The 23,855-nt window shown below is 36.1% G+C and overlaps 1 protein-coding gene across 13 annotated transcripts in view; it reads right to left on the reverse strand.

The window, feature by feature from the left end:
• The window catches only part of PPFIA2 (PTPRF interacting protein alpha 2), a 283,735-nt gene that overhangs the window by 125,959 nt on the left and 133,921 nt on the right, over positions 1-23,855 (reverse strand). For 6 of the 13 annotated variants that reach the window (XM_015628393.3, XM_015628390.3, XM_015628391.3 and 3 more), the window contains one exon: positions 12,599-12,661. The exons of the other annotated variants lie outside the window; for them this stretch is intronic. In XM_015628393.3, coding sequence (XP_015483879.1) covers positions 12,599-12,661 — 63 coding nt within the window. The remainder of the gene's footprint in view (positions 1-12,598; positions 12,662-23,855) is intronic. 13 annotated transcript variants of the gene reach the window in all.

The following is a 23,855-nucleotide window of genomic DNA, read 5'->3' on the forward strand; positions in this document are numbered from 1 at the left end:
ACTTTCCGGGGGGTGCCCAGCCCTGGGCCCTGGGCGCTGCCGAGCTGAAATCCAACAGCATGAATACCTGCTGCAGTTTGGGCCAGATTTTAACCTTTTCACTACCCAGATGAGACCTGCAGATTTAATCCTTTTTCCAGACAGAGGGGAAGTGAGAGTGATCAACATGTAGAGACAATATAAATCACCGAAGTCGGTAAAAGAAGAATCAAGCCTCAGATGGAAGGAGAATGAGAAGATGCTTTAATAAGCTGAAATATTCTTTTGTTAAAGCCATGGAGATGAACAATAATGTTCTGAAAAAAACTCCTTTAATCCATAAAAGAGTATTTTGGGAGGAATGAAATATTTCAAAGTGTAGATTTGTGCAAAAGGAATCTATTGATTAAGCTGGGCAGATAATGAAGTAGTTGTAATCCTATGAAATGCTGCGACAGAAAAAGAGAAGTAAGAGTTGATGGAGACACTTAGCCTCCAGGAAAAAAAGAGAAAACCTCTGTTCCCAGAGATGATCACAGAAACAGATGAAGTGAACTTTTGCCTTTGAATACCTCATCCTTAAAATTACATCCCTTGAGTTCATGGCCCATGAACACACCTCAGGATGGTGTGAAAATGGGAGGAGGGCATGATGGCAGAGTTTTCTGGGCGGCTGCCATCATGGGAATGAAATCCGTGAGAAAACTGTTCTCTTGTGAAGAACTCTCCATGGAATTACAAAAAGAAACTTCTTTTCTCTACAAAGACTGATGAAAGGACTATTATATAGTTAGTACTGTTTTAACCACCAACTTTTCTCTATGCTGTCAGTTAGACAAGGGAATAGTTAAGTGGTGGGGAGGAAGGGTTTCTGGAGGTTTTATACTGGTTGCTTATTATTGTAGTTTTGTTAATAAACTTTCTTTATTCCTTTGAGTTTAAAACCTGTTTTTCCTTTCTCGTAATCCATATCTCACAGCAAGAAATAAGTAAGTTTTCTAGTGATTTTTTTAGCTAGTGCTTCAAAACCATGACATCTTTATAAAACACTTAAAAACTAATCTTTGTTTTGGTTATCAGAGGTAATGGACAGAATCATTCATATAACTGATGCCTTCTTCACTGTTACTGTGTCCAGTATCATAGTTTTGTTTTATCTGTTGATAAAATTTCTGTATTCGGACTTCTGTATACTGGAAGACTTGACCAAAACCATGAATTTTAGAAACTTCATCTTTATTATCTGAATGTGGTTAACTGGATGTCTTAAGTAAAAAGGGAGAAATGCACATACAAATTGCTTAACATGTTTTTCTTCTTCCAAGAATATTTGCTGTAATTTGCAGTATTGCCAATTCTGTGTGATCAATCAATGAACCTCTACCATGAAATGAAGCTCATTGAAGACTGACAAGGATGATAAACCCATGAAGCTTAAAAAAGAATTCTGGAAGTAGCCACAGCTATCATATAGGAATTTCCCTCAACACCAAGAGGACCAGTGGGTGGCCTTTAGTGCAGATAAATGGCTGTGTCAGTTGAGGGCCAACTTGTTGTGTAGATGGACTTTCCTAAAATAACAGAAAGCCTTATTTTCCTGAGCCAGACAGATCAGCATGGGGGAGCTGTATATATGGCTCAACCCAACAATTATAATTACTGAGCAAATAGAAAAAGTGACATCGAGGAAAGCAACATGTTTAAGCTGACTTCAACCTATGCACTCCCTTCCAGCAGGCAGAAATGCCCAGTGTAATGACTTCAGATGACTGACTTTCAAAAGTCAGTCATGCTTAGAAGTCCACTAGTAAACTTCTTTTCAAGGGAAAAGAACTAAACTATCAAAACTTGACACAGAAAGTTGGTACTTTCACATTGTTTTAAAATATTAATAAACCCAAATCATCCCATGTCTACAGAGCTCTGGAAAGTTTTGCCATCATCAGTATGATACTTGGAAACATTTTCTCATTGAGGTCAAATATACTGAGCATTGCCTTTGGCTGATCCAAGTGAAGATAATGAAACTTTCCCTTCAGTTCTTATGCTATAACACTTCATGTAAAGAAAAAAAAATATTTTGTGTTAAGTAATTTTTATAAATTTGCACCCTACCTCAAGGCCTAGTATTTCATCCTACTGTGTGAAAGCACAAAAAGTTATGTTTTCTTTCCAAAGGAAGTCACAAACTAAGCATAAAAAAGAAGCAGTAAATTGAGAGGGACAAGGCAGAGACAACATGACAACATGACAGATAATTGGCTTCAGCTACACAATGCATAATCCATTTTCCTGGTAAATCAACTAGAATGGGAAAAGACTGCTACCTGAGCTGACAAATAGCAATCACAGTGGATACACTTTCACAGAGTAGCATCTAGAGTTTGCTGGGGCTGTCCTCTGTAGTGTGTGTGCTTTCCTTCAGTGCTTTGATTGCTGCCCCCTCCTTTACAGAGTTTTGGACCACCAATATGGACCATGCTCATCTTTGTGTCAAAGTAACAGTGTGACTATAAACACAGCAAATGCATTCCTCTTTTCTGAGTAACACTAAGGTCTTCTTTTCAGCAAAATGAAGGAGCTCTGAAAAGTGCATTGAACTGAAAGCAGGAAAGCAAGCAAACAAAATAATGGCAGAGATATGAACAGTAACTGAAACCAATGGGAATAAAACTAAAGTATGCAAACAGTAAGTCTGTAATTCCCAAGCTGCAGCAGGAGCTGTCCATACAAGTGGAGAATAAAAAAATTACTCTGCAGATGGCTGTTGTATCATCTGGTTGATATTTAAGACTCAAGACGTCCTGCAGGAGCTTCCATTCCCTGGCTCCCTCACTGCGTTAGGAGCTCCCCAGTTTTTTGCCATAACTTTGCCCCTTCCCTTGCCTTCCTTGGCCTGATCTTGGGCAAATGCTTCTGCTCAGGCCAAATAAGTTCATTTATACAATCAGAACACTTCATCTGCTCTGTTTACAGCTGGAGAGTTCATGGTAACATGAGCTGTGACAGGGATAGTATAAAGAAGACCTCATCGTTAGTTTCCTCTCTAGAGTGGAGAATGAGCTCACAGTTTGCTAGAGGCCAGTTCTTCAGAAAAATGTAATTTTCCATAGAGCTCTGTATAAAGCTTTCCTGCTTCTCAGACATACTAATAAATGAATAACCACAAAAACATCACAATTTTTGTCATGTGGGAATTCAAGGCAAGGCCATGAAGAGGAGAGAATCACATGCCTCCAGGGATATTTTGGAGTATTTTGGACTAGCTAAAAAATACAAATACAATTCACATGTCCACAGTTGCTAAAAGGGAATTATGCCACAAGATAGTTCATGGAAACCTGTCTCCTTACCCCTTAGGGCATATTTTTTTTGCAGAGGCAACTAAATCTATTAAATGAAGAAACCACCCCTAAGTGCATGTCACCTGAACAGCTGGTCCTGGAGTTAGAGTTAAATGAGATCTTCAAACTCTTCCATTTGAAAAAGTTTGGTCTTGTCCTCAAAGGCATGTCAGAACAGGAAAATTAACAAAGATGCTGCACTACTTTTGGGCAGGAGGTCACGAGACCAGACTGACAGACTATGTCACTGAGATCAAATCTCAATTCAGAAATACTAAACAGATTCTAACCCCTTCATCCTAATTTTACCTTTCACCTACTTTTACCAGTTTCATTTGGATTTGGGTTCTGAGTTAAAAGAGATGTAAATGTGTGAGAAAAGAAAAATGAGGAAAGATTACCAGGTGACTGCACAGACTCGTGACAGACTTTCCAGCTACAGGCCAAGTAATTTATGATAAATTCTTGTTGTTTTAAACAGCCAGGCAGGTAATTCACATATTGATTAACTGGATCTAATAGCAAAAAATACGAATTGAAAAACTGCATCTTCTCTGTTATAATTATCAATCAAAATTGATTCCTTTCCAAGATAAATACTGATGTTTACTTAATATTTTAAAATAAGTCGAATTGAAGGGGTTAGTTCTCTATCTATCTTGATCTGCTCCAAGAGAAATATCAGACATTGTTTATGGAACAAATCAAAATACATTATGAAATTGGAGGATGATATTTAAAGAAGAAAACAATTTCAAATATTACAGTTCCTAATAAGGCTTCAGTAATGATATTTTTTAGAAAAAAGGTCAAAAATTCTTCTGAAACTAAATAGAAATATAAAAATCCTTTTGCATGACTGCAAGAAGAATTAGACCATTGCAAGCTTTAGCTAATAACATTCAATTAATTTTCTTATTATTTTACTCCATCAAAATAAGGGGTCAAAAAGAGTCAGTGTCAAATTTTCATCTGATGAAAATGAGCAAAATATATTAAAATCAGTACTAAATTACTTACATAATTCACCAGAAAAATTAGACTATTTTAGAGCTACTTCTCTAACTTTTGAAAGGCAGTATAAGACTTTTTTTGGTAATGCGCACAAGCTATTTTTATTTCTTTGATTATTTTGCAAAGTGGAAACAGTTCTGCTTCTATGCTTATAATCTTGTCCCACTTTTGCTTCCCTTCTCTCTCTCCCAAGCAGGGATCATGCCCTTTAAGGGGAGACATGGAATGGTCTCATGACAAGAAGTTATCAAGGACTTACGGGAGGAAACCAGCCTCCCAGCACATGCTCTGCATCTAAATCTAAGCTGGCATCCATACTTTGAAGTATCTTAACTGATTCAATTCTTCAAAACTGATCTGTCTATTGCTCAAGTGCAGTATTAGCTGAATCCATAAACCATGGCAGAATTAAAATAGTGGTTTTGATCCTCACCTGGAGAATGTGGTCATGCAGAGGACAGAAGAAATGAAATAAGGCTATGTCTTCAAAGATGTTTTTCTAATTAGTATTTAAAAAAAAAACAGAGACACTAATTACTTTATACAAAATTTCTTATGATTTCTTACTATCCAGTTTTCAGAATCATATTAGTAGTACTCTGAAACCAGAAGTTTAGACAGAGGCAGACTGATCCTGAGAAGTTTTTAAAACTAAGATCTCTGAATGATTTATTTTTCAATTTGAATAAAGTCTGCAATATGCCCAATTGCAAACATAATAAAGCCAAGAAGTAGCTGAATGTGCATCAAAATTAAGAAGTCATGGTAGTAAAATTTATGCATTATTTGTCTGAAGAATAATCTATTCATATAATAAAATATATATTTAAGAGAAAGTTTTGCAGATCACAGGATGCCTTGCTAGAAGTATCTTCACTAACCTTTCTGCTCACTTGTCCCAAAACATTTATTTTTTTCTTTCTGTTTCACTATTATATATTTATCTTATTTCAAATCATCTGTCTCTTCACATTTGTCTCATATAATTATGCCTTTCCCTACATAAAATACAAGACAGGGAGTAGTGAAATAAGAAGACAGTTGATGCTAATAATTTGATATTGTTTGGTATATAAAATATCTGAAGGATAGAGCTATACAGATCAAAAAATATATTTTATGTAATAAATACAATAATTCTATATAAGAAAAATCAGACAAAAATAACTGATGGATGATGAACTTTCTTGAAGTTTTTTTCAGGTGTTTTTGTTTGTTTGGTTTGGGGTTTTTTTTCTTTGTTTCTCATTTTGGGCTTGTTTTATTTACTTTGATTAAAAGGCACCTAGAATTTAATCAGAAAAGAAGAAAGTTGCAAAATTCATTGTATCACTACCTAGATAACTTTTACTAGGCTTACTACATATGAAATTGCAATTCCAAGGTTAGGGGAAATTCAAAATCTACAGAAAGATCATATTCCCAATTCTGTTTTTTTGCAAACAGAAACTACTTCACATTATAGCAGCATGAATATAAATGTACCATTGGAAGGAGAGTTTCTCTTAATTTCTTTTAATGGGTTGTCATTAATGCTCAAAGAAAATAACTATATTGTGTTTTAGATACACTGTCTAGAGTTCTCATGGTATAGATTTTTTCCCAGGCATTTCCTTTGGGAAATTGAAATCAAGTTTAATCCTTGCATTAATATTATATTCCACCATTATTGTATAAAGCATTTGTGCATTTTCAAGCCAGTCACTTCCCTGAGGCACCAAGGAAACTCAGGACACAATCTTTGGTGCAAGCTTTTTCCTCTGGTCTGTCACTTGCAATATCAGTATGTTTTCCAATTACTTCTAAGTCCAGTCTGCTGTAAGCATGAAACAAGTGCTTAAGTAATACTGACCTTTGAAATAATTCCTTTTCTTTCTCAGGGCATGTTTATTTCTCATTCTAGAAGACAACTATTAGCAATTTAATAAACCAGAACTATTGGCTGGGGAAACAATTACAACAAAATTTCCATCTCACCACTCAAAATGCAATATATTGCTATATGTAATTACAGTAAAAGAGCTATATTAGAAGAGTGTAGAAGTGTTATTTAAATGCCAGTACCAGGATTACTGTTGTCAAGAAGCTAAGCTCTTACCAAGTTGATTGGTTGAATCAGCAGTTAGGACCTTTCTCTTAAAATATTTAATTAAGTGCAATATATAGCTTGGTGCGACATTGATTATTTCACTGACTTGGAACTTAACCAAAAGTCTAAGGAGTTCACAAGTGTATTTGGTAATACAACATCTATAAATTCCCAAAGTGGAATGAATAATTTTCTCATCAACATGTTAGATATGCCTGATATACAGCATCAAATCTGGGCTAATCTGAAATGTCCAGACCACATGACAGGTGCCACCTGTTATACCATCATTCATAGTTTCGTCTGCTGGAACTCAAGATACCTTAGGAAGGGGCACATCTCTCCCACTTTCAGCTTCTCAGACATCTTTCCAATAAAACCTCACATTTCTGTGAAAAGATCAGTTTTCAATTTGGAGAACTGTGCCACTGAAAATTCCTTCTCCACTCCTACTTCTCCTCCATCTCAGATCATGTTCCTCCCCCACAGCCACCAGCCTCTATTCCCACTGGGGTCTTCCACACTCCATGCTTAATGAATCATAATTATTTTCCCCCTTCCAGTCCATGGCTGCCCTTTTCAATTTAATCTTTATTCTAGTCCAGGAACTTTTCCCCTGGGAGAGCTTCCTCTGCTTCCCCTTGGTTCCAGGAACAGCATCACAGCAGCAAGAAAGGTTACCAGCTTCACTAAGCAAAAGCTGTACACCATAAACATTGCATATTTCTAAACACAGAAATAATCTGATTCTGGGCTGATTTATTTTTCACACATCCTGAGATGGATGGCATTCTCTTATTTTTTCAAAGGAATCTAACAACTGCCTTTTGCCAAGTGAGTTATTTCCCCACCATTAACAGCTGATAGCTCCTCTGTTTACCTCTTCTTCAAGAAAAATGCAAATTACAGGAGATAGTAAAGGAAAGTATCTAGAAGGATCATTGTTATCTAAAAAACTATTTCCTGTGTATTAGATTTCTGCCATGAGAAGATTTTGTCCACCTGTTTTCTGGGGATAGGACTAAGCTTTTTCTCAGAAATAATCCAAAGGAAAAATGCTACCAAACCAATGAAAACCTGCTCTTCTCCCCAAAGCATAGTTCTTTCCATTTCCAGATCTTCCTTCTGTGGCTGTGGGGAGCTACAGCTTTTGGCTGTAAGCTCCCTGCACAAACTGTGCCTCAGAAGTAGGGAAGGAAACAAAACAAACAAACAAAAAAGAGAAAAATAGTGGCAAGTTCTAGAAGAACACATAAGATGAAAAAAATGAATTAAAAGGTGTGAAATAACTTAGATTATCATCTGAGAATTGTTTCTTGCAGATCCTTGCAAATGCTGCCGCAATTCCAAATTCCTGATTTCCATTTTGCAATTTTCAGTCTCTCAAATCAATGCATTGGGTCTGTGTCAGGCCGAATGCCATGGGAAAGTGTTGGAATGCTTGCAAAGCATTGCTGGGACAGCGATGCTGTGCATGTAAGAGCATTACCAGCAGTGTGCTGCCACATGCTTGAGGTCCAGGACACCCCACTGCTGCCAAGGCATACTCTTGCCAGTGATCCATGCCCCCAGTTGCAAGGTATTGCCGCTATCTCTTTTTGCCTCCTGAGTTAACACACTTGGCACAGCTGGCCCAGCAGCAGATCTGCCAGCTTGTTGCCTGTCCCGAGATCTGAAGCAGAGGCAAAATGCTGGGCTGCACAGATTTGAGATTTGCTGGCCCTGTGGCAGGGAAGTGAGAGGTGAGGGCCAAAGACTAGTGTCATGCTGAAAATACACAGCTGCACAGTCACTGAGAAGAAATCAAAACTGCTTTTCTTTTTACAAGTTTATTTGTGAATGAAGAAACTGCTGAAGACTTTAAACTACATAGTTTGTGAAAATCTTGAGGAAGAAACCTCCCTGCAATTTTTTTTTTCCTTCCACGGACATAAGTAAGATGTCTACGAGTCCAGAGGGTCTGAGGCTTGAAAGTGTCAGGTGATCACATAAAATGGGTTTCTAGCTTCAAGGAGTAGGTCACTGTTTGGTAAATGTCTGATTTCTGTAAAAGTAGAAAATGAGCTGAAGTAGCTGAGCTGAAAGCTCAAGGTGCTTTCACAACAACCTGAGAAAGGTTGGACACCTGTAATTATGTTTTGGCTTCTGACTTTTTTCTTCCTCTCTGTAGCAGTTCTGGAGTACTCTTTCCTCTTGATCTCAGAAATGTTTCCAACAGAGAAAAAAAATTATCTCTGCTTCAGAATAAAGCCTTTTGGTTTCAATTTAAAGAAAATACATGCTTGGATTATTCAAATGAACAATCTTATGTAAAAAGCAGGATTTAATCTTTGATTAAGAAAACCCTTGAAAGTACAGTTTTGATTTCATATAGGAAGAAAATAAATATGCTGATGATTTAAGGCATTACCAAAGCTTTTACCCTTTGCCCCCTCCTTACTGTTACCCTGCCAAAATGCCTTTTGAAATAGTGTGAAGGACTAAGATTGCTGATGATGAAAACCAGCAATTTTGTAAGATGCTGCATAACTGCTGAATTCGACAAAATATAAAGAAATTGCTGTCTTCCTACAGAATTCCTGTATAAAATATCTATATGTTCTACATCTTGGCTAAAGCCATAAAATAATAATAAGAAAAAATGATGTTTAAAATTTAAGCACATTAAGCTTTGTGATTAATAAAAGCGTCTACCCAAAAAAGCAGTCTGAATCAGATGTGCTGGAATTCAAAAGACCTAGCATTTCAGAGTACTTAAACTCTGAAACTCCTGACTAGCTCAAAGAATTTCTGAAGGTGTATATCTGTTTAGACAAAACAAACGTGGCTTTTCCATGAAAGAGGAGTGTTACGGCTGATGGGTCAAGAACAAAATGCATTGTGTTTGCACTTGACTAAAATGAAACAGTTTTCTTTTCAATTATATGCAGTGAAGTATGTTTTCATTTATGATATAGCTCAATTTTGTTTTACAAAAACACAGATTGGAGTTCTGTTTTGAATGAATAAACACAGTACGTTTAATATCTGTCACCACTTTCTTTTGTATTTTGCTGTTTACATTTTCACTGTGGACCTTAAAGAGCTGTGAAGAAAAGAAGTGCTGCAATTTTGCAGAAGCTCAGGGCCAGTCAGCCACAGCAACTGGATCTGCATACAAAGTGTCCTGTCTATGCAATGCTTCCTGACATCGTGTAATGGCATTGAGATACCTCAGTATGATAGACTGCCCTAAGTGACTCTACAGCCATCAGTAATGTTCATCCAGCCACTTTATAATGGGGGTGTACTGTAAACTTACACCTTCTGATAGTCCTATCAAGCAATGAATGGTGTTTATGAAGTATACAGCAACTGGAGTAGTTGTTTAAAGACCAATCTATTCAAAAACACAGGTAGATAGATAGATAGATAGATAGATAGATAGATAGATAGATAGATAGATAGATAGATAGATAGATAGATAGAATCATGATTTGGGATATCTTGCATGAAATACAGCAAACCTAGCAGTTAATATCCTACTAAACAATACAGAGGAGAATAATCTGCAAAGCATTTTATTATTGTATATAATATTTCTTCCATTTCTTCCCTCAGCTTCTGCTGCATGAAGACTTGGTAATAGTAAAAGATAGAAAAAAGTTTATGTGGAAATAAAGGTAAATTGAAATCTATAATTATGAAGGTGTACACTTCACAGAGCAACAACATACAGATTAGAACTTTTAATAAGTGGGAACCTGTACACAAAGTTGTACCTTGAAAACCACCATGATATCTGAACTCTCAATTTTGAATATATAGCAGTTTCTTCCTGAACTTCATCTTTATTGCAAGCTTTGCAGTGTGTTTCCATTAAGCAGAATGACTACTACTACTACTGCTCCTACTACTACTACTATGTACCCTTTATATCTAAAAACCTGCTTACATTTTTTTATAATAAGATTAAGAAATGTTACTCAGGTTTAAGAAAGCCTTTTTAATATTTTAGCATATATGTCTCATGAACAATGTAGTCTATGTTTTCTTTATGGTTTTAGCATTTTGAACACTACTTCTAGGTGAGTAGCTCTAGAAATATATTTTGGGTCTGAGATTAAGAGCCAGAAAAGCCAAATGAAATGCATTGTACCTTTTTTGACTAAGTAACTGAGGTTTATACTTAATTACAACTTAATTATTAATGCCATGTAATTAAAATGGTGAACCAGTGCAATATATACTGATTGCAAATCTTATGGGTTTGAGGCTATCCTCTGTAGTTGTCCCTTTTTCAATAGGCAAAAATACAAGGTTGTGCAGTTCACAGTAATTAGAAGAAACATTTCAGAATAATGTAGCACAATAATTGAAAATTTACCATGCATTCAAACAATTTCAGCTGCAGATTTGACAGTCTTAATGCCCACTGTTAAAACTATGGTTCAAACTGGTAACTGGGGGGTTGGCATTGAATGGAATAAAATAAATTATTTACTTGATTTTGTACTTGTAAAGGAGAACTGACTTGCCTTCCTGTCCTCCCTGCAAGATTCTGGGTGAAAGGCTGAGCGCGGATTTCCACTTTTTGCTCTTGCTCAAGTGCATTTGGATGTCATGTAGATGTTGACAAGGATTATATTCTATCTCTGAACAGATTCTTTTATAACTAAAAGAAATTTTGGTCATTATTAATTATAAATTCAAAAAACCTAGAATAATAAAATGTTTAGGGTTGGAAAGGACGTTAAAGATTATCTAGTTCCAACCCCTTGCCACAGGCAGGGGTACCTTCCACTAGACCAGATTGCTCAAAGACTCAAAGATTTCAAATGATTTTGAAGTAATAGCATGGACTTCTATAACGATATTGGAAATACTGCATTTTTCCATGCTCATCATTTCTGCCATGTTATTGTCTTTCTATATTACTAGCTATTGTCTGTCTACATTACTAGCTTCCATTAAAAATGGTACAATTTGCAAACTGGAATACTAAAATTGCACTGGAGAAGTTAAAGTCATGTTGAAAATCCAGAAGAGACTGGAGATTAATCATACACTATGTATTGAGGAAGTGTTTTTCCTTTGCACAGAAACAAGTTTAAAAATTGAATCAAACAGCACAACTCATAGCCAAGAATTTATAATAATGATCTATTCCAGGAATGTATGCAGGAATCCACAATGATTCAGATGGTCAGATGCAGTATCTTCTAAGAATGCAGTGTAAAGAATTTCCTGTGTTCCCTTAAGAGCACAAACTTTCCAGAAAAAAAGACTGATTTGAGATTATTTTCCCAGATGGGGAGGACAAATTCAATTCTTACCAAAATTAAATCACAGCATTTTCTTTTTTAGATAGTAGTTATGTTAACTCGATTGTGCTTGCTCTTTGATTATTTGTTGTATCTTCAAAGAACTTAAGGGGATGGAAATGTTTATTCAGAATTCTGTCTGCCAGTTCCCCTATAAATATGATAATCTTTAGTTGAAAAATAAATTAGTAAACACATGACATGATAAAAGATAGCTTCTATAAAATTCAGAGCCACATTCTTTTCTCAAGAGTAAATCCCAATTTTCATTAATGTTTTCCCATTAATATATAAAAGTTCAGTTTTGGCCAAATGACTTGCCATTATCTAAATAGTTTTGGTCTAAAAAGACAAATGACTTATTATACTACAAGTGATAATTTGCTTATTTTCTTAACCAGATATATCACTAATTCTATCTTTCATAAGCAAAATAACTCCTCCCTCATATTTTAAGTCATGGTATACATTTGTCTAAGCAATAAAAATGAAATTACCTTCCTTCCACATTTATTATTTTACATCTTCATATCAAAATGCAATTTAGGACAAGGTTAAATAGAATAAATATAGCCTCTCATTGCTTTCCTCATTTTGTCTATTTCTGTTCTACTGATTTCAACTGACAAGAGCATTGAGCTGGCTGGGAAGCAAGGTAAATGCAGAAAGAACTATGAATATATTATCATCTTTATTTAGAATTTTGATAGGCTGAGACCTCACTTGTAGTACAATATTCATTGACCCTGAAATACACAATGTGAAGTAACCTCGAGATGCACAAGCTTCTGTGGGCAACAAAATATCAAATTCACATAAGGAGGCTTCACATTTAAATTACGCAAAAAACCAAGATATTTGGAACATACATTAGGGCAGGATATGGTCCTTTGAATGTTATTCTCAATGCTCGTACCAGCAGCAACCGTCATCTGCAAAAGGGGGCAACAGAGATTCTGCTGAATGGAACAAAATTCTGTACAGCACTGCAGTATATTTAAATTACACCATACTAACAGATGAATGTGATCATTCAAACAAGCTTATCAAAGAGAACACTGATGTGGCTCAACTGAAATTCACATAAAGAAATTGAAAGTATTGTTACATCTCCTGGCTTGGGAAGTACTGAGAACAACCAAATAGTAGATCACTTTGGTGTTCTGCACTGTGTTCACACAAGTGGTCTCTGAAGCACTGTCAAACAGTCTGATAGCTGTGGAGAAATAATCACAGCTCCATGGCTGATTTATACCTGAGGTCTCTACATAAAGCAAGAATTTTACCTGTTTGTGAGGTTTGAAGAAAGCAGTGTCTTCTCCCCCATATTCAAACATCTTATGGAAAAACATCAAAATAAATAAACCTAACCTATTACCTATTACATTATTAGGTCCAATTTACCTGTTAAATTGGTAATTATTTCATTCTCAGACTTCCTTCTTTCATCAATCATAAGAGTATAAAAATAGTAGGAAAGAAGCTATGTGCATTTAGAAAGTCTGGAAGTCCCTTCAGCTTCTGAAGAATGTATTTTAGCATTGAATGCTATTTTTCTTCCTTTTTATCACTTTCTAATTTATTTCTGAAGAGCCCAATAAATAACATTTTTCTTTAGACACACCTTGACTAGTAGGCAATCTCACCAGGCAGTATTTCCTCAGATTTCAAAATTTACTTCAGAAGAAATAGCAGACATTTTCAAAGGTTCCAGATGTAAAAAACCCAGCAGTACTAGACTAAAGCTTTAAACAAATTCTTTCCACTGCTGAGAGCATATGTAACAATACATACAATGTTCATGCTAATTATAGTTGAGCTTAATCATTTCTCAAAGTAAATATTGACCTAAGCTTTATTTCTGTGACTATTTAGTAACTCAGTACAGTAAACCTGGTATTTGAGCAAAAAATACGTTGTTTTTGGATTCAAGTATTTTTAACATATGGAAATCACACCTTATTGCAAGATATGTTTTACAGTGAATTTACTAATATAATTTAGGCAGTTAAGCCTGTATATTACAGCTTACTTTTGCAGTAAACAAAAATGTACACATTACCAATATATTTAACTGCCACAGGCATGTATCCATGTCCATCTATCTTCAAATCACATACTTGCAATAATCCTCTCATTTTGATTTATAACAATTTTTAAATACTTGAAATACTTTTAAACTTTCAATTTTTTAAAGAATTATGCAATCATATTTAAAAAAAAAAAATAAATTTTGTATTTTAAGCAAAACTCCCTGTATGCTGACAAGTTCTTAACTTGCTTCTGTCAGATTCCCCTTCTTTATATTTACAGCTTTAAATATTTGAAAACATTTTTATAATGCTATTCTCTTTACTTAAAAGACATTTCACTTCATACAGAGCAGCTACTTTTGAAAAGATAATTTCCATGCAAAACAACTTCATGTTAATTCATGTATCATGTTCAGAGGTATTTATAACATCACTGTTGCTCCAGAATCAAAAAAACACAGTACATACTATATCAGCATGGCACTGTTTTAAATAAACAATACTTCAGCACAAGTAAACACACACATTATAAATTTTACTCATTCAGTCTCGTGCATCTCAATTTAATCATGGTTCAATGGTTCATAAATTACACCTGTGTGTATATATATATATATATATATATATACAACTACTAAAAAAATGTTGAAACAAATGCATCTGGATTAATGTGTAAATAATTCACAAAATTTTGCATATTTTAATTTCCATATGTCTGACATATTATTTTTTGTGATAATTTTGCACTGATGTTTAAAAAGGTAGATCTACTGTATACTTTTGACTGCTGCATCTGAGCTCTATTAACTAATTTATTCTTGCTGTTCATCACTGTTAACCACAATATTCTCTCAGTAACTTTATCATAATTTTTCAAATTATCTTGTAAACAACTTTCCCCCTCTTTCCCCTTGTAAAACTGCGATGAAAGCCCTAGTGACAAAAGCTATAAAATTAATTCTGTTAAATTTTAGCAGCTGATGGGGTTAAAGTCCAGTATTTTGACCCTTCAGGCCTACTATGGGAAACAACATAGATGGAAATGAGTGATCCCTGGTACTAGAATGCTGTAAGGCTATTTCCTTATAGCCATAGTAATTTGCTATCCAACTGGACTTCCATATCCAAAGTGTCAAGTGGAAGAAAAGTGAAAGAAAAATATTCCATTAAAAGTATCAAATTTGTGCATTACTTCTAAAATTGTTTTTCTTCAAACAATGTATGTAGAGGCAAATGCACCACATTGTCGTGAAGATTTTACTGGCGATCATTTGAGGTACAAAAATCTATGAAACAGTTATGCATTGTAAGTAGTGCAGCAACTCCCATTCATGCACGTTGATAAAATATTTATTCCATTCAGGAATGCATTTAATAGTATGGCATCGACTTAGTATTTTGTAACTTAGTAATTACAACATATTAGAATTAATATTAATGACACTTTCTATTGCACTTTGGGCTTTCTCCTTTAGAAAATATTTAACAGAGGAGAAAATTAAAGTTTATCAGAGGAGAAAATAGGGTTAACAGGGAGACAAAATTATGAAAATGAATCTCCAGAACATATATATATATATGTATCATATACTTTTGCTTGGGATGAGAACTTTGGATACTATTTGCTGTAAACCACGTGCAGGGGGACAGATCCTCAAGCTGTATTCTACCGGTGGACTCAGAAATGTTTCCAGTCTCCTTTTCACCTTTCTTTTGGATTTCCACATAGAAGAGCCTTGTGGGAGGTTGTGACACATCTGAAAACATTTTCAGAAAATGCATCACCTACAAAATGCCCTCTAGGTGCACACACAGCCATGCTACACCTCCTGGAGATCCCAAGACCATGTGAGACAATAATCACAAATTATTGCACACATACGCAGAAAACTGGCCTGCCTTTCACAACCAGATGGAAATAGTGACAAAGGATATATGAGACTATGTTGGGGTCAGAGATGCAAGGTATATACCTTTATCTGTAATGCCTAACTCTGACACCCAAAAAAGCACTGAGTTTCACATAGCACCATGGAGACAACAGTTAGAGTAAGTAGAAAAAATTGAAAATGTAAATGTGTGAATTAGAAAGTTTTTTGAATCACTGGGTGAATGGGTTGAGGTTTAGAGTTTAACGTAGTTTAGAGAGCAGGGGACAAGATGGAGGATTTAGGGTGTTGTCTCTTGTCCTTCTTCTTTCTTCTTCATGTTCTTCTCCTGGGGGTTTTTGGGTAGTAGTAGGTGATTGGGTAGAAAATGCCGCAGTGCAGCACACAGGTGTTGGGTCATTGGGTCACTAATAAAAATAACTTAGTTGGCATCTGTTAATTGGGTAAATGGACATATAAAAGACCTTGAAGAAGATCTTTGTTAGCCATTTTACCCCTTTACTATCATAGTGCACATAGCTCCTTGTACCTTGTAATGCTGATAAGAAAAAATAAACTGAGACCGAACGAGAGAAAAAACTCGCCTCCCGTCTCATCAATCTTCAGTTCAAAGGGAAAAAGAACCCAAATCCAAAAGTCCATAAAGAGACAAGACTATAATTTCAAGTTTCTGTGGAAGCAATAAAATTAAATGAAGTTTTACATAATTCTCTAAATTAGCCTATGAGGAGTAGGAAAATTCATTAATTCCAACACTGTTATTCCTAACCCTACAACATGAAGCAACTGCATTTTTAACTAGTTAATTATACTGGGCTTACATGTGATCTTGCTATCCGGGTCACATGAAAAATAATTTATGTTCCTAAGCACTAACATCACTACAATCCAAACCTTCTTCATTAGTCCCCAGTCAATGCTCTGGTAAAGCAGGAAATTCTGCACTCAGTTATGGTGCAAGCAGTACAGCTCTAATTTCAAGGCCACATCCAAAATAAGGACAGGGAATACATAAGAAAGTCAGATTTTATAATCTCGAAAGCTGCTGAAAAATTCAAAGATACTTACTAAATGAACTTAATTTGCTGCTATATTAATAATATAAACCAGGGCAGAATCTTTCCCAGTTCTTTTTTATTCTGTAATGTAGATTTCTGACAAGTGGAACTTATGTACTAGAAAATAACCATAATCCTGCTCTCAGAAATAAAAAAAGTCTTCCTTGGAGCAAATTGTACATACACACTATGCATAAATAAATACGTTTGATGATGACAGTCTCCAGAAAAAAAAAAAAAAAAAAAAGCAAAAAGAAGTAACAAAAACCACCTATAAACCATTTATATCAACATAGCTGTCTGGAATTTATGTTGACCTGTACACACTTTGTCCATGGGAGCGCTCCCACTGAACTACAGAGTATTGCCTATCACTTAACAGTGAAATCTACATGCAAAATTTGGCAAGATCTATTCCTTAAAAGCTAGTATGTAGGAAGACAGACCTTGCAGTCTGTATAATAGCATTGACACAGTATTGTTACATGTCAGAACAAGGTAAGTTAACACCTCATTAAGTGAACATTTTAAAGAGAAAATAAGATTCAAATGTATTTATTTACCTATATCAAACTAACTGAACTTAATAATTATTCTTTGATTAATCTCTTTAAAGATATTTCAATAAAATCACCACAGTTAAAATAAAAACTTACACTATAAAATATCTACTCTATTATTGCAGGAGATACATATTACAATGAAGATTCAGAGCAAAGAAGATCACAGAAGCAGAGTTTGAGTTAATATATCCATTAAAACATCTCGAGATCATGGCTTTGTGCTGTACCAAGGTACAGAAATAATTCAGGCATGTATTCCACCATTAAAAATTTACTTACTAAAAAGACTCTAAAAAGAAACTGTCTGGATTTTCTTACTTGAAAAAGAAATACATTGCCTTGCCTTTCCTTCCTAATGGTCAGAATTTCCTCCACATAAAGTCTTTTCAGTCTACAAGGTTGCTGTTTGGTTTTGTTTTTTTTATTACAAGTGCTGAAAACAAAGGACATGCTCATTTCACAGAAGCACAGAGTCATCAAGGTTAAAAGACAACTTCAAGATCATCTGGTCTGGCCATCAACAGCCCATCACCACCATAATCACCCCAAGGGCCACATCCAGACACCTCTTCTTGAGTGCTTCCAGAGACATTGATTCCACCCCCTTCCTGGGCAACTCATTCCAACGTTCAACCTCTCTTTCAGTGAAAAAAATTCTTCTAATATCTAATCTCAACCCCTTTAGGAATGGCAACTTAATGGTGAGGAAGGAAGAGGCAGCAGTGCACACACATGTACATCCTGCCCTGCAAAAAGGGTTTAGGAAGGTGTGTTAAGACTGATGCTAAACTGTGTGCATGGTCCTTGGGGAACAGACCTGCTGAGATCCAGGTTAGAGGGAACTCGAGCACACCTGAGAGCCTATACATGTCTCAGAAATCTCACAGATCTTGTGAGAGAGAGAAATCTCTAAAGCAGGACAAGGATCACAGGGACTATCAGAGTTTTGTAAAAGACAAAACAAAGTCAAAATTCTGGAAACACATTCAAAACACAGTGAATCATACTTGCTCTAATTTGAAAACTTTGTGTCCTCCTGTCTCATTCTTACTGTATGACCACAGCAGACAGCAAAGCCAAAACCATGCCTAAAAAAATTCTCTACAGCCTCATACAACTTTCATTGCCCCAAAAAGGCCGGGTGAAGCCTATTCAAAATCTGTTCCTGTTTCACTCCTCAGATTTCTACATAAGGAAAAAAACCAAGACAGTGAATAATTTATTTTGCAGTAATGCATATTTCCCTCATTTTGCTGAAGCCATGTGCCAGCACATCCAGTTTCCTTCAGAGGGACAGTTTGCCCTCTGATCACCTGGAAGCAGAGTGAGGAGAAGGAAATGTGCCCCTGGGTGAGTGCAGAATGCAGCCCCTGAGAGCCATTCTGCTCTGCCTGGGCTCTGGAGGACTCTGGAACACAGATATTCTGTATGACTGGGAGCAAACAAAATAAAGCAACTGTTACCTCATTTTTAACTATAACCTCATTCTACAAGCCCAGCAAATATGGTTAACGCTCTTAACACAGAGTTTTTTCATAGTCTGTCCCCTCAGAGAAAAATGTGTACAGATTCATAGAGATCTGCAGTCTGCAAAGCATTTTTGTTGAACTGTTCGTAGTTTTGTTTTTTTTTTTCTTTTAAGTATTTATTCTTCCAGATAAGATATTGCTGCAAAAATTCAGCTTGCTCTTGAAGATACAAGTGGGACAGGCATAGATAGTGGTAATTCCTAGGGGATTTAGTGCTACTCTGTTGGATCAGCTTCCAAGCAATCCGTCTCACTGTTCACAACTTTGCAGGTCCTGAATAGGTCAGGGCTATCACATAAAATCCTGCTGACTTAAAGAAATTATTATTTAAAATAATCTATAGTATAACTTGCCATTAGCTTTGCTAGGCACTGTGCAAGTATAGCTCTGAGAATATTTCTTTTATGAACACGCTGGGATACATGTGGAGTGTTTCCAAGCTTTTGCTTCCTTTGCTTTTCCATGTGAGTATAGAAGCCTAAATCACAAATTTCAGGTACAGTATTTTTCTTTGCATTTAAAGATCTCCTTCCCAGTTTTTTGAGATACCAAAAGACACCCAAACACCAAACAGCATTACAATGATCCATTCATGATTTACACACAGTTTCAGGAACTGAGAGTGATAATGATGCTGGCAAGCAGCAAAAAACACAAAATAACAAGATTTTGGTCTTTTTCTTGTCTGTTCATAATGCTTTGGGCAAAAGCCAGATGTCAGAAATCAGTTCAGCTTCACATTAATGTCATTTGGAAAATGAACAGTGGAAGATGCAGGCAGCAAAACTACACCTTGGAAAGACAGACCAAAGGTGGAGGATATCAGTGGAGAGGAGTAGAAGCACTTACATACAAAATAAGAAGCTGTAGGTGAGGAAGAGCCTGAACCAGAACCTCTTTTTTTACTGTCTCCTGGAAGAATCTGAAAATTAGTGTATCTATGGGATTGAAAACTATTATTTGCATTAGACCTTAGCTATAGTTTCACCTTTTTGCAGTGCAACAGGGCAGGGAAACCATGTCTGAATCCTGTAAATAATTTAATGTTGCTGCAATAACTAAACAACAGAATAACTTTTTGACCTGGTGCCTCTGAGGAGGGACCCCAAGCAAAGGATCTTGTTCTGTGCTGTGACTTTATACCCTCACAGTCCAAGCAGGGCAAAGTCTGGGGCTGTGGGTTCCTGCTTTGTCTCTGAGTTTCCGTCCCCAGGCACTGAACCTGAACACCAAGATACCTGCTCTGAATGCATTCCTCAATGCTATCTTAGGATGAAATGCACATAACACTGGTTATTCCTCTCCAGTAAACAGCTCAAATGTAAATTTTTACATTTGACAAGTTGCCTAAGTTTGAGAGGTAGACAAGCCAGTCTTTCCACAAAAACTTTCAAGAGAAACAGTATTAAGAGTACATTCAAATATGAAATGAAATTCTAGTTTTAAAGGGAAGAACTGAAACAATTTTGATTTAAATTAAACATAAAACTTTGCAAGTGAAAAAAACAGGACTATTTGTCTTTATGTATTAAATCAGCATGTTTATCCTCAAAAACTTTTTCAAACTGTTTTAAACTGTCACTTTTGACACTGGTTTAAAACTCAATACTGCACTGACTGAAAACCTGAATTTAAAATGCTCCAAGAAGAAAATAAGCTTTGGGAACTTTTGTTTTGTTTTGTTTTGTTTATTTTCTCCATATGCAACATTCCCTGCAGCTACTTGAAGCATAAATCAGACCAAATTTCCTCACAGAGTATGTTGGAAGAGCTGCATCTTTTTAATGGAAATAAACAGAAATTGATGTTGAAAATCTGTTGAAGATAATGATAAAGATGCTTGAAGCTGAGTATACCAGACAACTTGAGGAAAATGAGACAGCTGGGTACATCCATGAGCCCCGTTTTCTTCTCTATGCTGCTACTAGTCCCTGATGCTGCAGCAGGGACCAAGGAGTGGTCCAGGAAAGAAAGGCTTTCCTGACACCTACAATCTTGCTACTCTGCACACAGATAATTTATCTAGCCAAGAACACAATTTTCAAGTGTAACAATAATGATCATGTTCATATAAAACTGAGACAACAGCATAGCCTAAAACACTAAATTCAAGACCACAGACTTCACTGACTACTATGAAAAGAATGCAATAAAAAGAATAAGGTACTACTCTGGTGACAGTTATTTAAACAGCCATAGAATTAACATCAAAGCATCACTGGATAAGTATTTGCCATATTTTTTTCTGTCTCATCTCTACAGAAACATGAAAAACTCCAGATCCAGACAAAAGCAATCTTTTTTGAGTAATTGAACTGCAAATACAGACAAATGCATATATAAAAACCACAGGACCTAGTTTGCAAAATAGAGGTATTTTGTTGATTAGTGTAAAAATCCAAATTTAAACCATGAGGGTCTGGCAACACTACTAATAAAATTTTGTAATTTTAATAAAAAATAGAATTGTTTGACATTATCTGGGGCCTCAAAAATACAGCTTTCCAATGTTTATTTTTTAAAAATCAAAATTTTATATCTTACCATCACTCAAAAGTCGGAAAGTGTAAAAACCTGTCATATGATTTGTACGTTATGTGTCCTTCAAGTATTACTTTTATAATCTATAAAGTGTTCATAAAATATAGTGAGAAAGGGAGAAGGATATGAGCTAGTAGGGTGTGGTGGCTTTAGCACTAGCCAAAAAACACCAGAGTACTTACTCATTTCTTGCTGTGAGATATGGATTAGGAGAAGGGCAAAACAGGCTTAAAACTTAAAAGGAATAAAGAAATTTTATTAATAGAACTACAAGAATAAGAAACCAGAATAAAAACTCCTAGAAGGGCCCAAAAGAATCCCTATAAAACACACAGCCAGCCATCACGATTTAATGAAGATCTTAGCTTTGTTACTAGGGAAAATTTCCTAACAGTTGAGAAAGGGCACATCAAAGAATCCTGATCAGTTAAAAGACCAGACCTCCAGAGAAGATAGTAACTACCCACTATGATAGAGAATCTGTACCAAGAAAGTTGAAATTGTATGATTTGCACACCTTATCTAATTTAAATGTAATTCAAAGTACTTGAAGAGCTCAAGATTCCTGACCCTTGATGGAGAAAAACAGGTTGCTTCAAAGGTGATTCAATATCTGAGTGGATTACCTAAAATTAGATGGCTTGAATGTAGCACGGACCTCTCTCTTAGCCAAAAAAACACCAGCCTTGCTTCCTAAAGAATGACAAGTATAGACAAGGCATTTTGGTATTTAATTGCATTTTTTTGGCAAAACACAATACTTTGTTTCAGAAAGCTGTTTCCTCACCATTGTAGCATCATCACTACTCACTGGTAAGCATGGGGAAGGAAAACTTTAGCAGGTGCTAATTACAGTGGACTTTCTGGTTAGTGCTGAAGATCATAGAACCATGTAACGGCTTGGGTTGGAAAGGACTTTAAAGATCATCTAGTTTCAACATCCCTCAATGGGCAAGGACACCCTCCAATGTACTATGTTGCTCAGGACTCCATCCAATCTGGCCTTCAAAATTTCCAGGAAGGAGGCATCTACAAATTCTCTGTGCAATCTGTTCCAGTGCCTCACCACCCTCACAGCAAATAATTTCTTCTTAATATCCTATCTAAACCTACTCTCTTTCAATTTGAAGCCATTTCCCCTTGTAACTTCCTGTACATGCTCTTGTAAGTCCCACTCTATCTTTCCTGTAGGTTCCCTTCAGGTACTGGAAGACTGGAATTAGGTTACCCCAAGGCCTTCTCTTCTCCAGCCTGAAGAATCCCAATTCTTTTAGCCTTTCAGCATAGGAGAGGTGCTGCACTCCCCTAATCATCTTGGTGGCCTCCTCTGGAGTCACTCCAACAGGTCAATGTCCTTCCTGTGCTGGAGACCCACCACAACTCTGACAGAAGGAGGCTTGGTGAGTTTCCATTTCAAAATAAAAATGAATTGCTAACTATTCATAAAGAATACATTCAGACACCAAGAAAATGTCTCGACCTTCTCCAAAGCACCAGTGACAGCAATATTTTTCTTAAAATATTGTGTAAGGAATATGTTATAGATTTTTTAACTATAGCAAATTTATTCCAGCTTGGAAACACTCAACCACCCCCTCACCACCCCAATTCCTCTCAATAATAAATCCTTCCACCAAGATTTTCAGCATTTCAGATGCAAATGAAATAAAAAAACCAATTTTATTGTAACCTGCAATATCACAATTCCACAGAAAGCACAAAAGAAAATATGTCTCATAGGTATTAAGAAACTGCCAGAAGTGGCTACAATTGCAAACATGCAGATGACAGTAAATTCAGCAAAAGAGATATTGCAGATTGGCTGCCAGCTACTAGCCTCTGCAAAACAGAACATAATTCAACTTCATACAACTTGAAATGATTCAATGAAGTTTTTATTTCACTGTGATCTAAACTAGGTTGCATCAGCTTGCACATACCAGCAGTTAACAGTGTGCCTAAATAGTCGCCCTGGTTAAGCAAACTCACGGGAATGTCTTAAAAGGAGTATCTTATAAGCAGTGAAAACAGCTCTTGTACTTGCTAGGGGAGGAGGAAGGGAAACAGACAATTCTCTTCCAGTTTCTGTTTGCAATGGATGCACAGCTGCCAAGCCCACATCTTGGGGAAATCCCGTAACATGGTGTTCCCAAAAGTGGAAAGACAGAAGTGCCAAGGGGACAGTCACATTTCTAAATGTGAATATGCAAATGCAAATGTTTCCCTGGCAAGTTGCCTCCAAATGTGAGAAAATATATCCAAGGGTGACAGTTCTCTATAGGCCTGAAGACCTGACTTTTGCAATTAATCTTACTGGTATCAACAGGAAGGGTGCAGTGCAATGAAATGTTTCTCGCAACTAAAAATTATCTTGAGTTAGCAGTTACTTCACTGATTCCAAGGTGTACTTCTCTAATCATTATCATTTTTATGGATATGGATGAAGTGTTCTGCTAGGATGCTCTGTGAACCCTTCCCTTCCCTTCCCTTCCCTTCCCTTCCCTTCCCTTCCC

Source organism: Parus major, chromosome 1A (genome assembly GCF_001522545.3).
Source record: "Parus major isolate Abel chromosome 1A, Parus_major1.1, whole genome shotgun sequence".
Taxonomy (NCBI): domain Eukaryota; kingdom Metazoa; phylum Chordata; class Aves; order Passeriformes; family Paridae; genus Parus; species Parus major.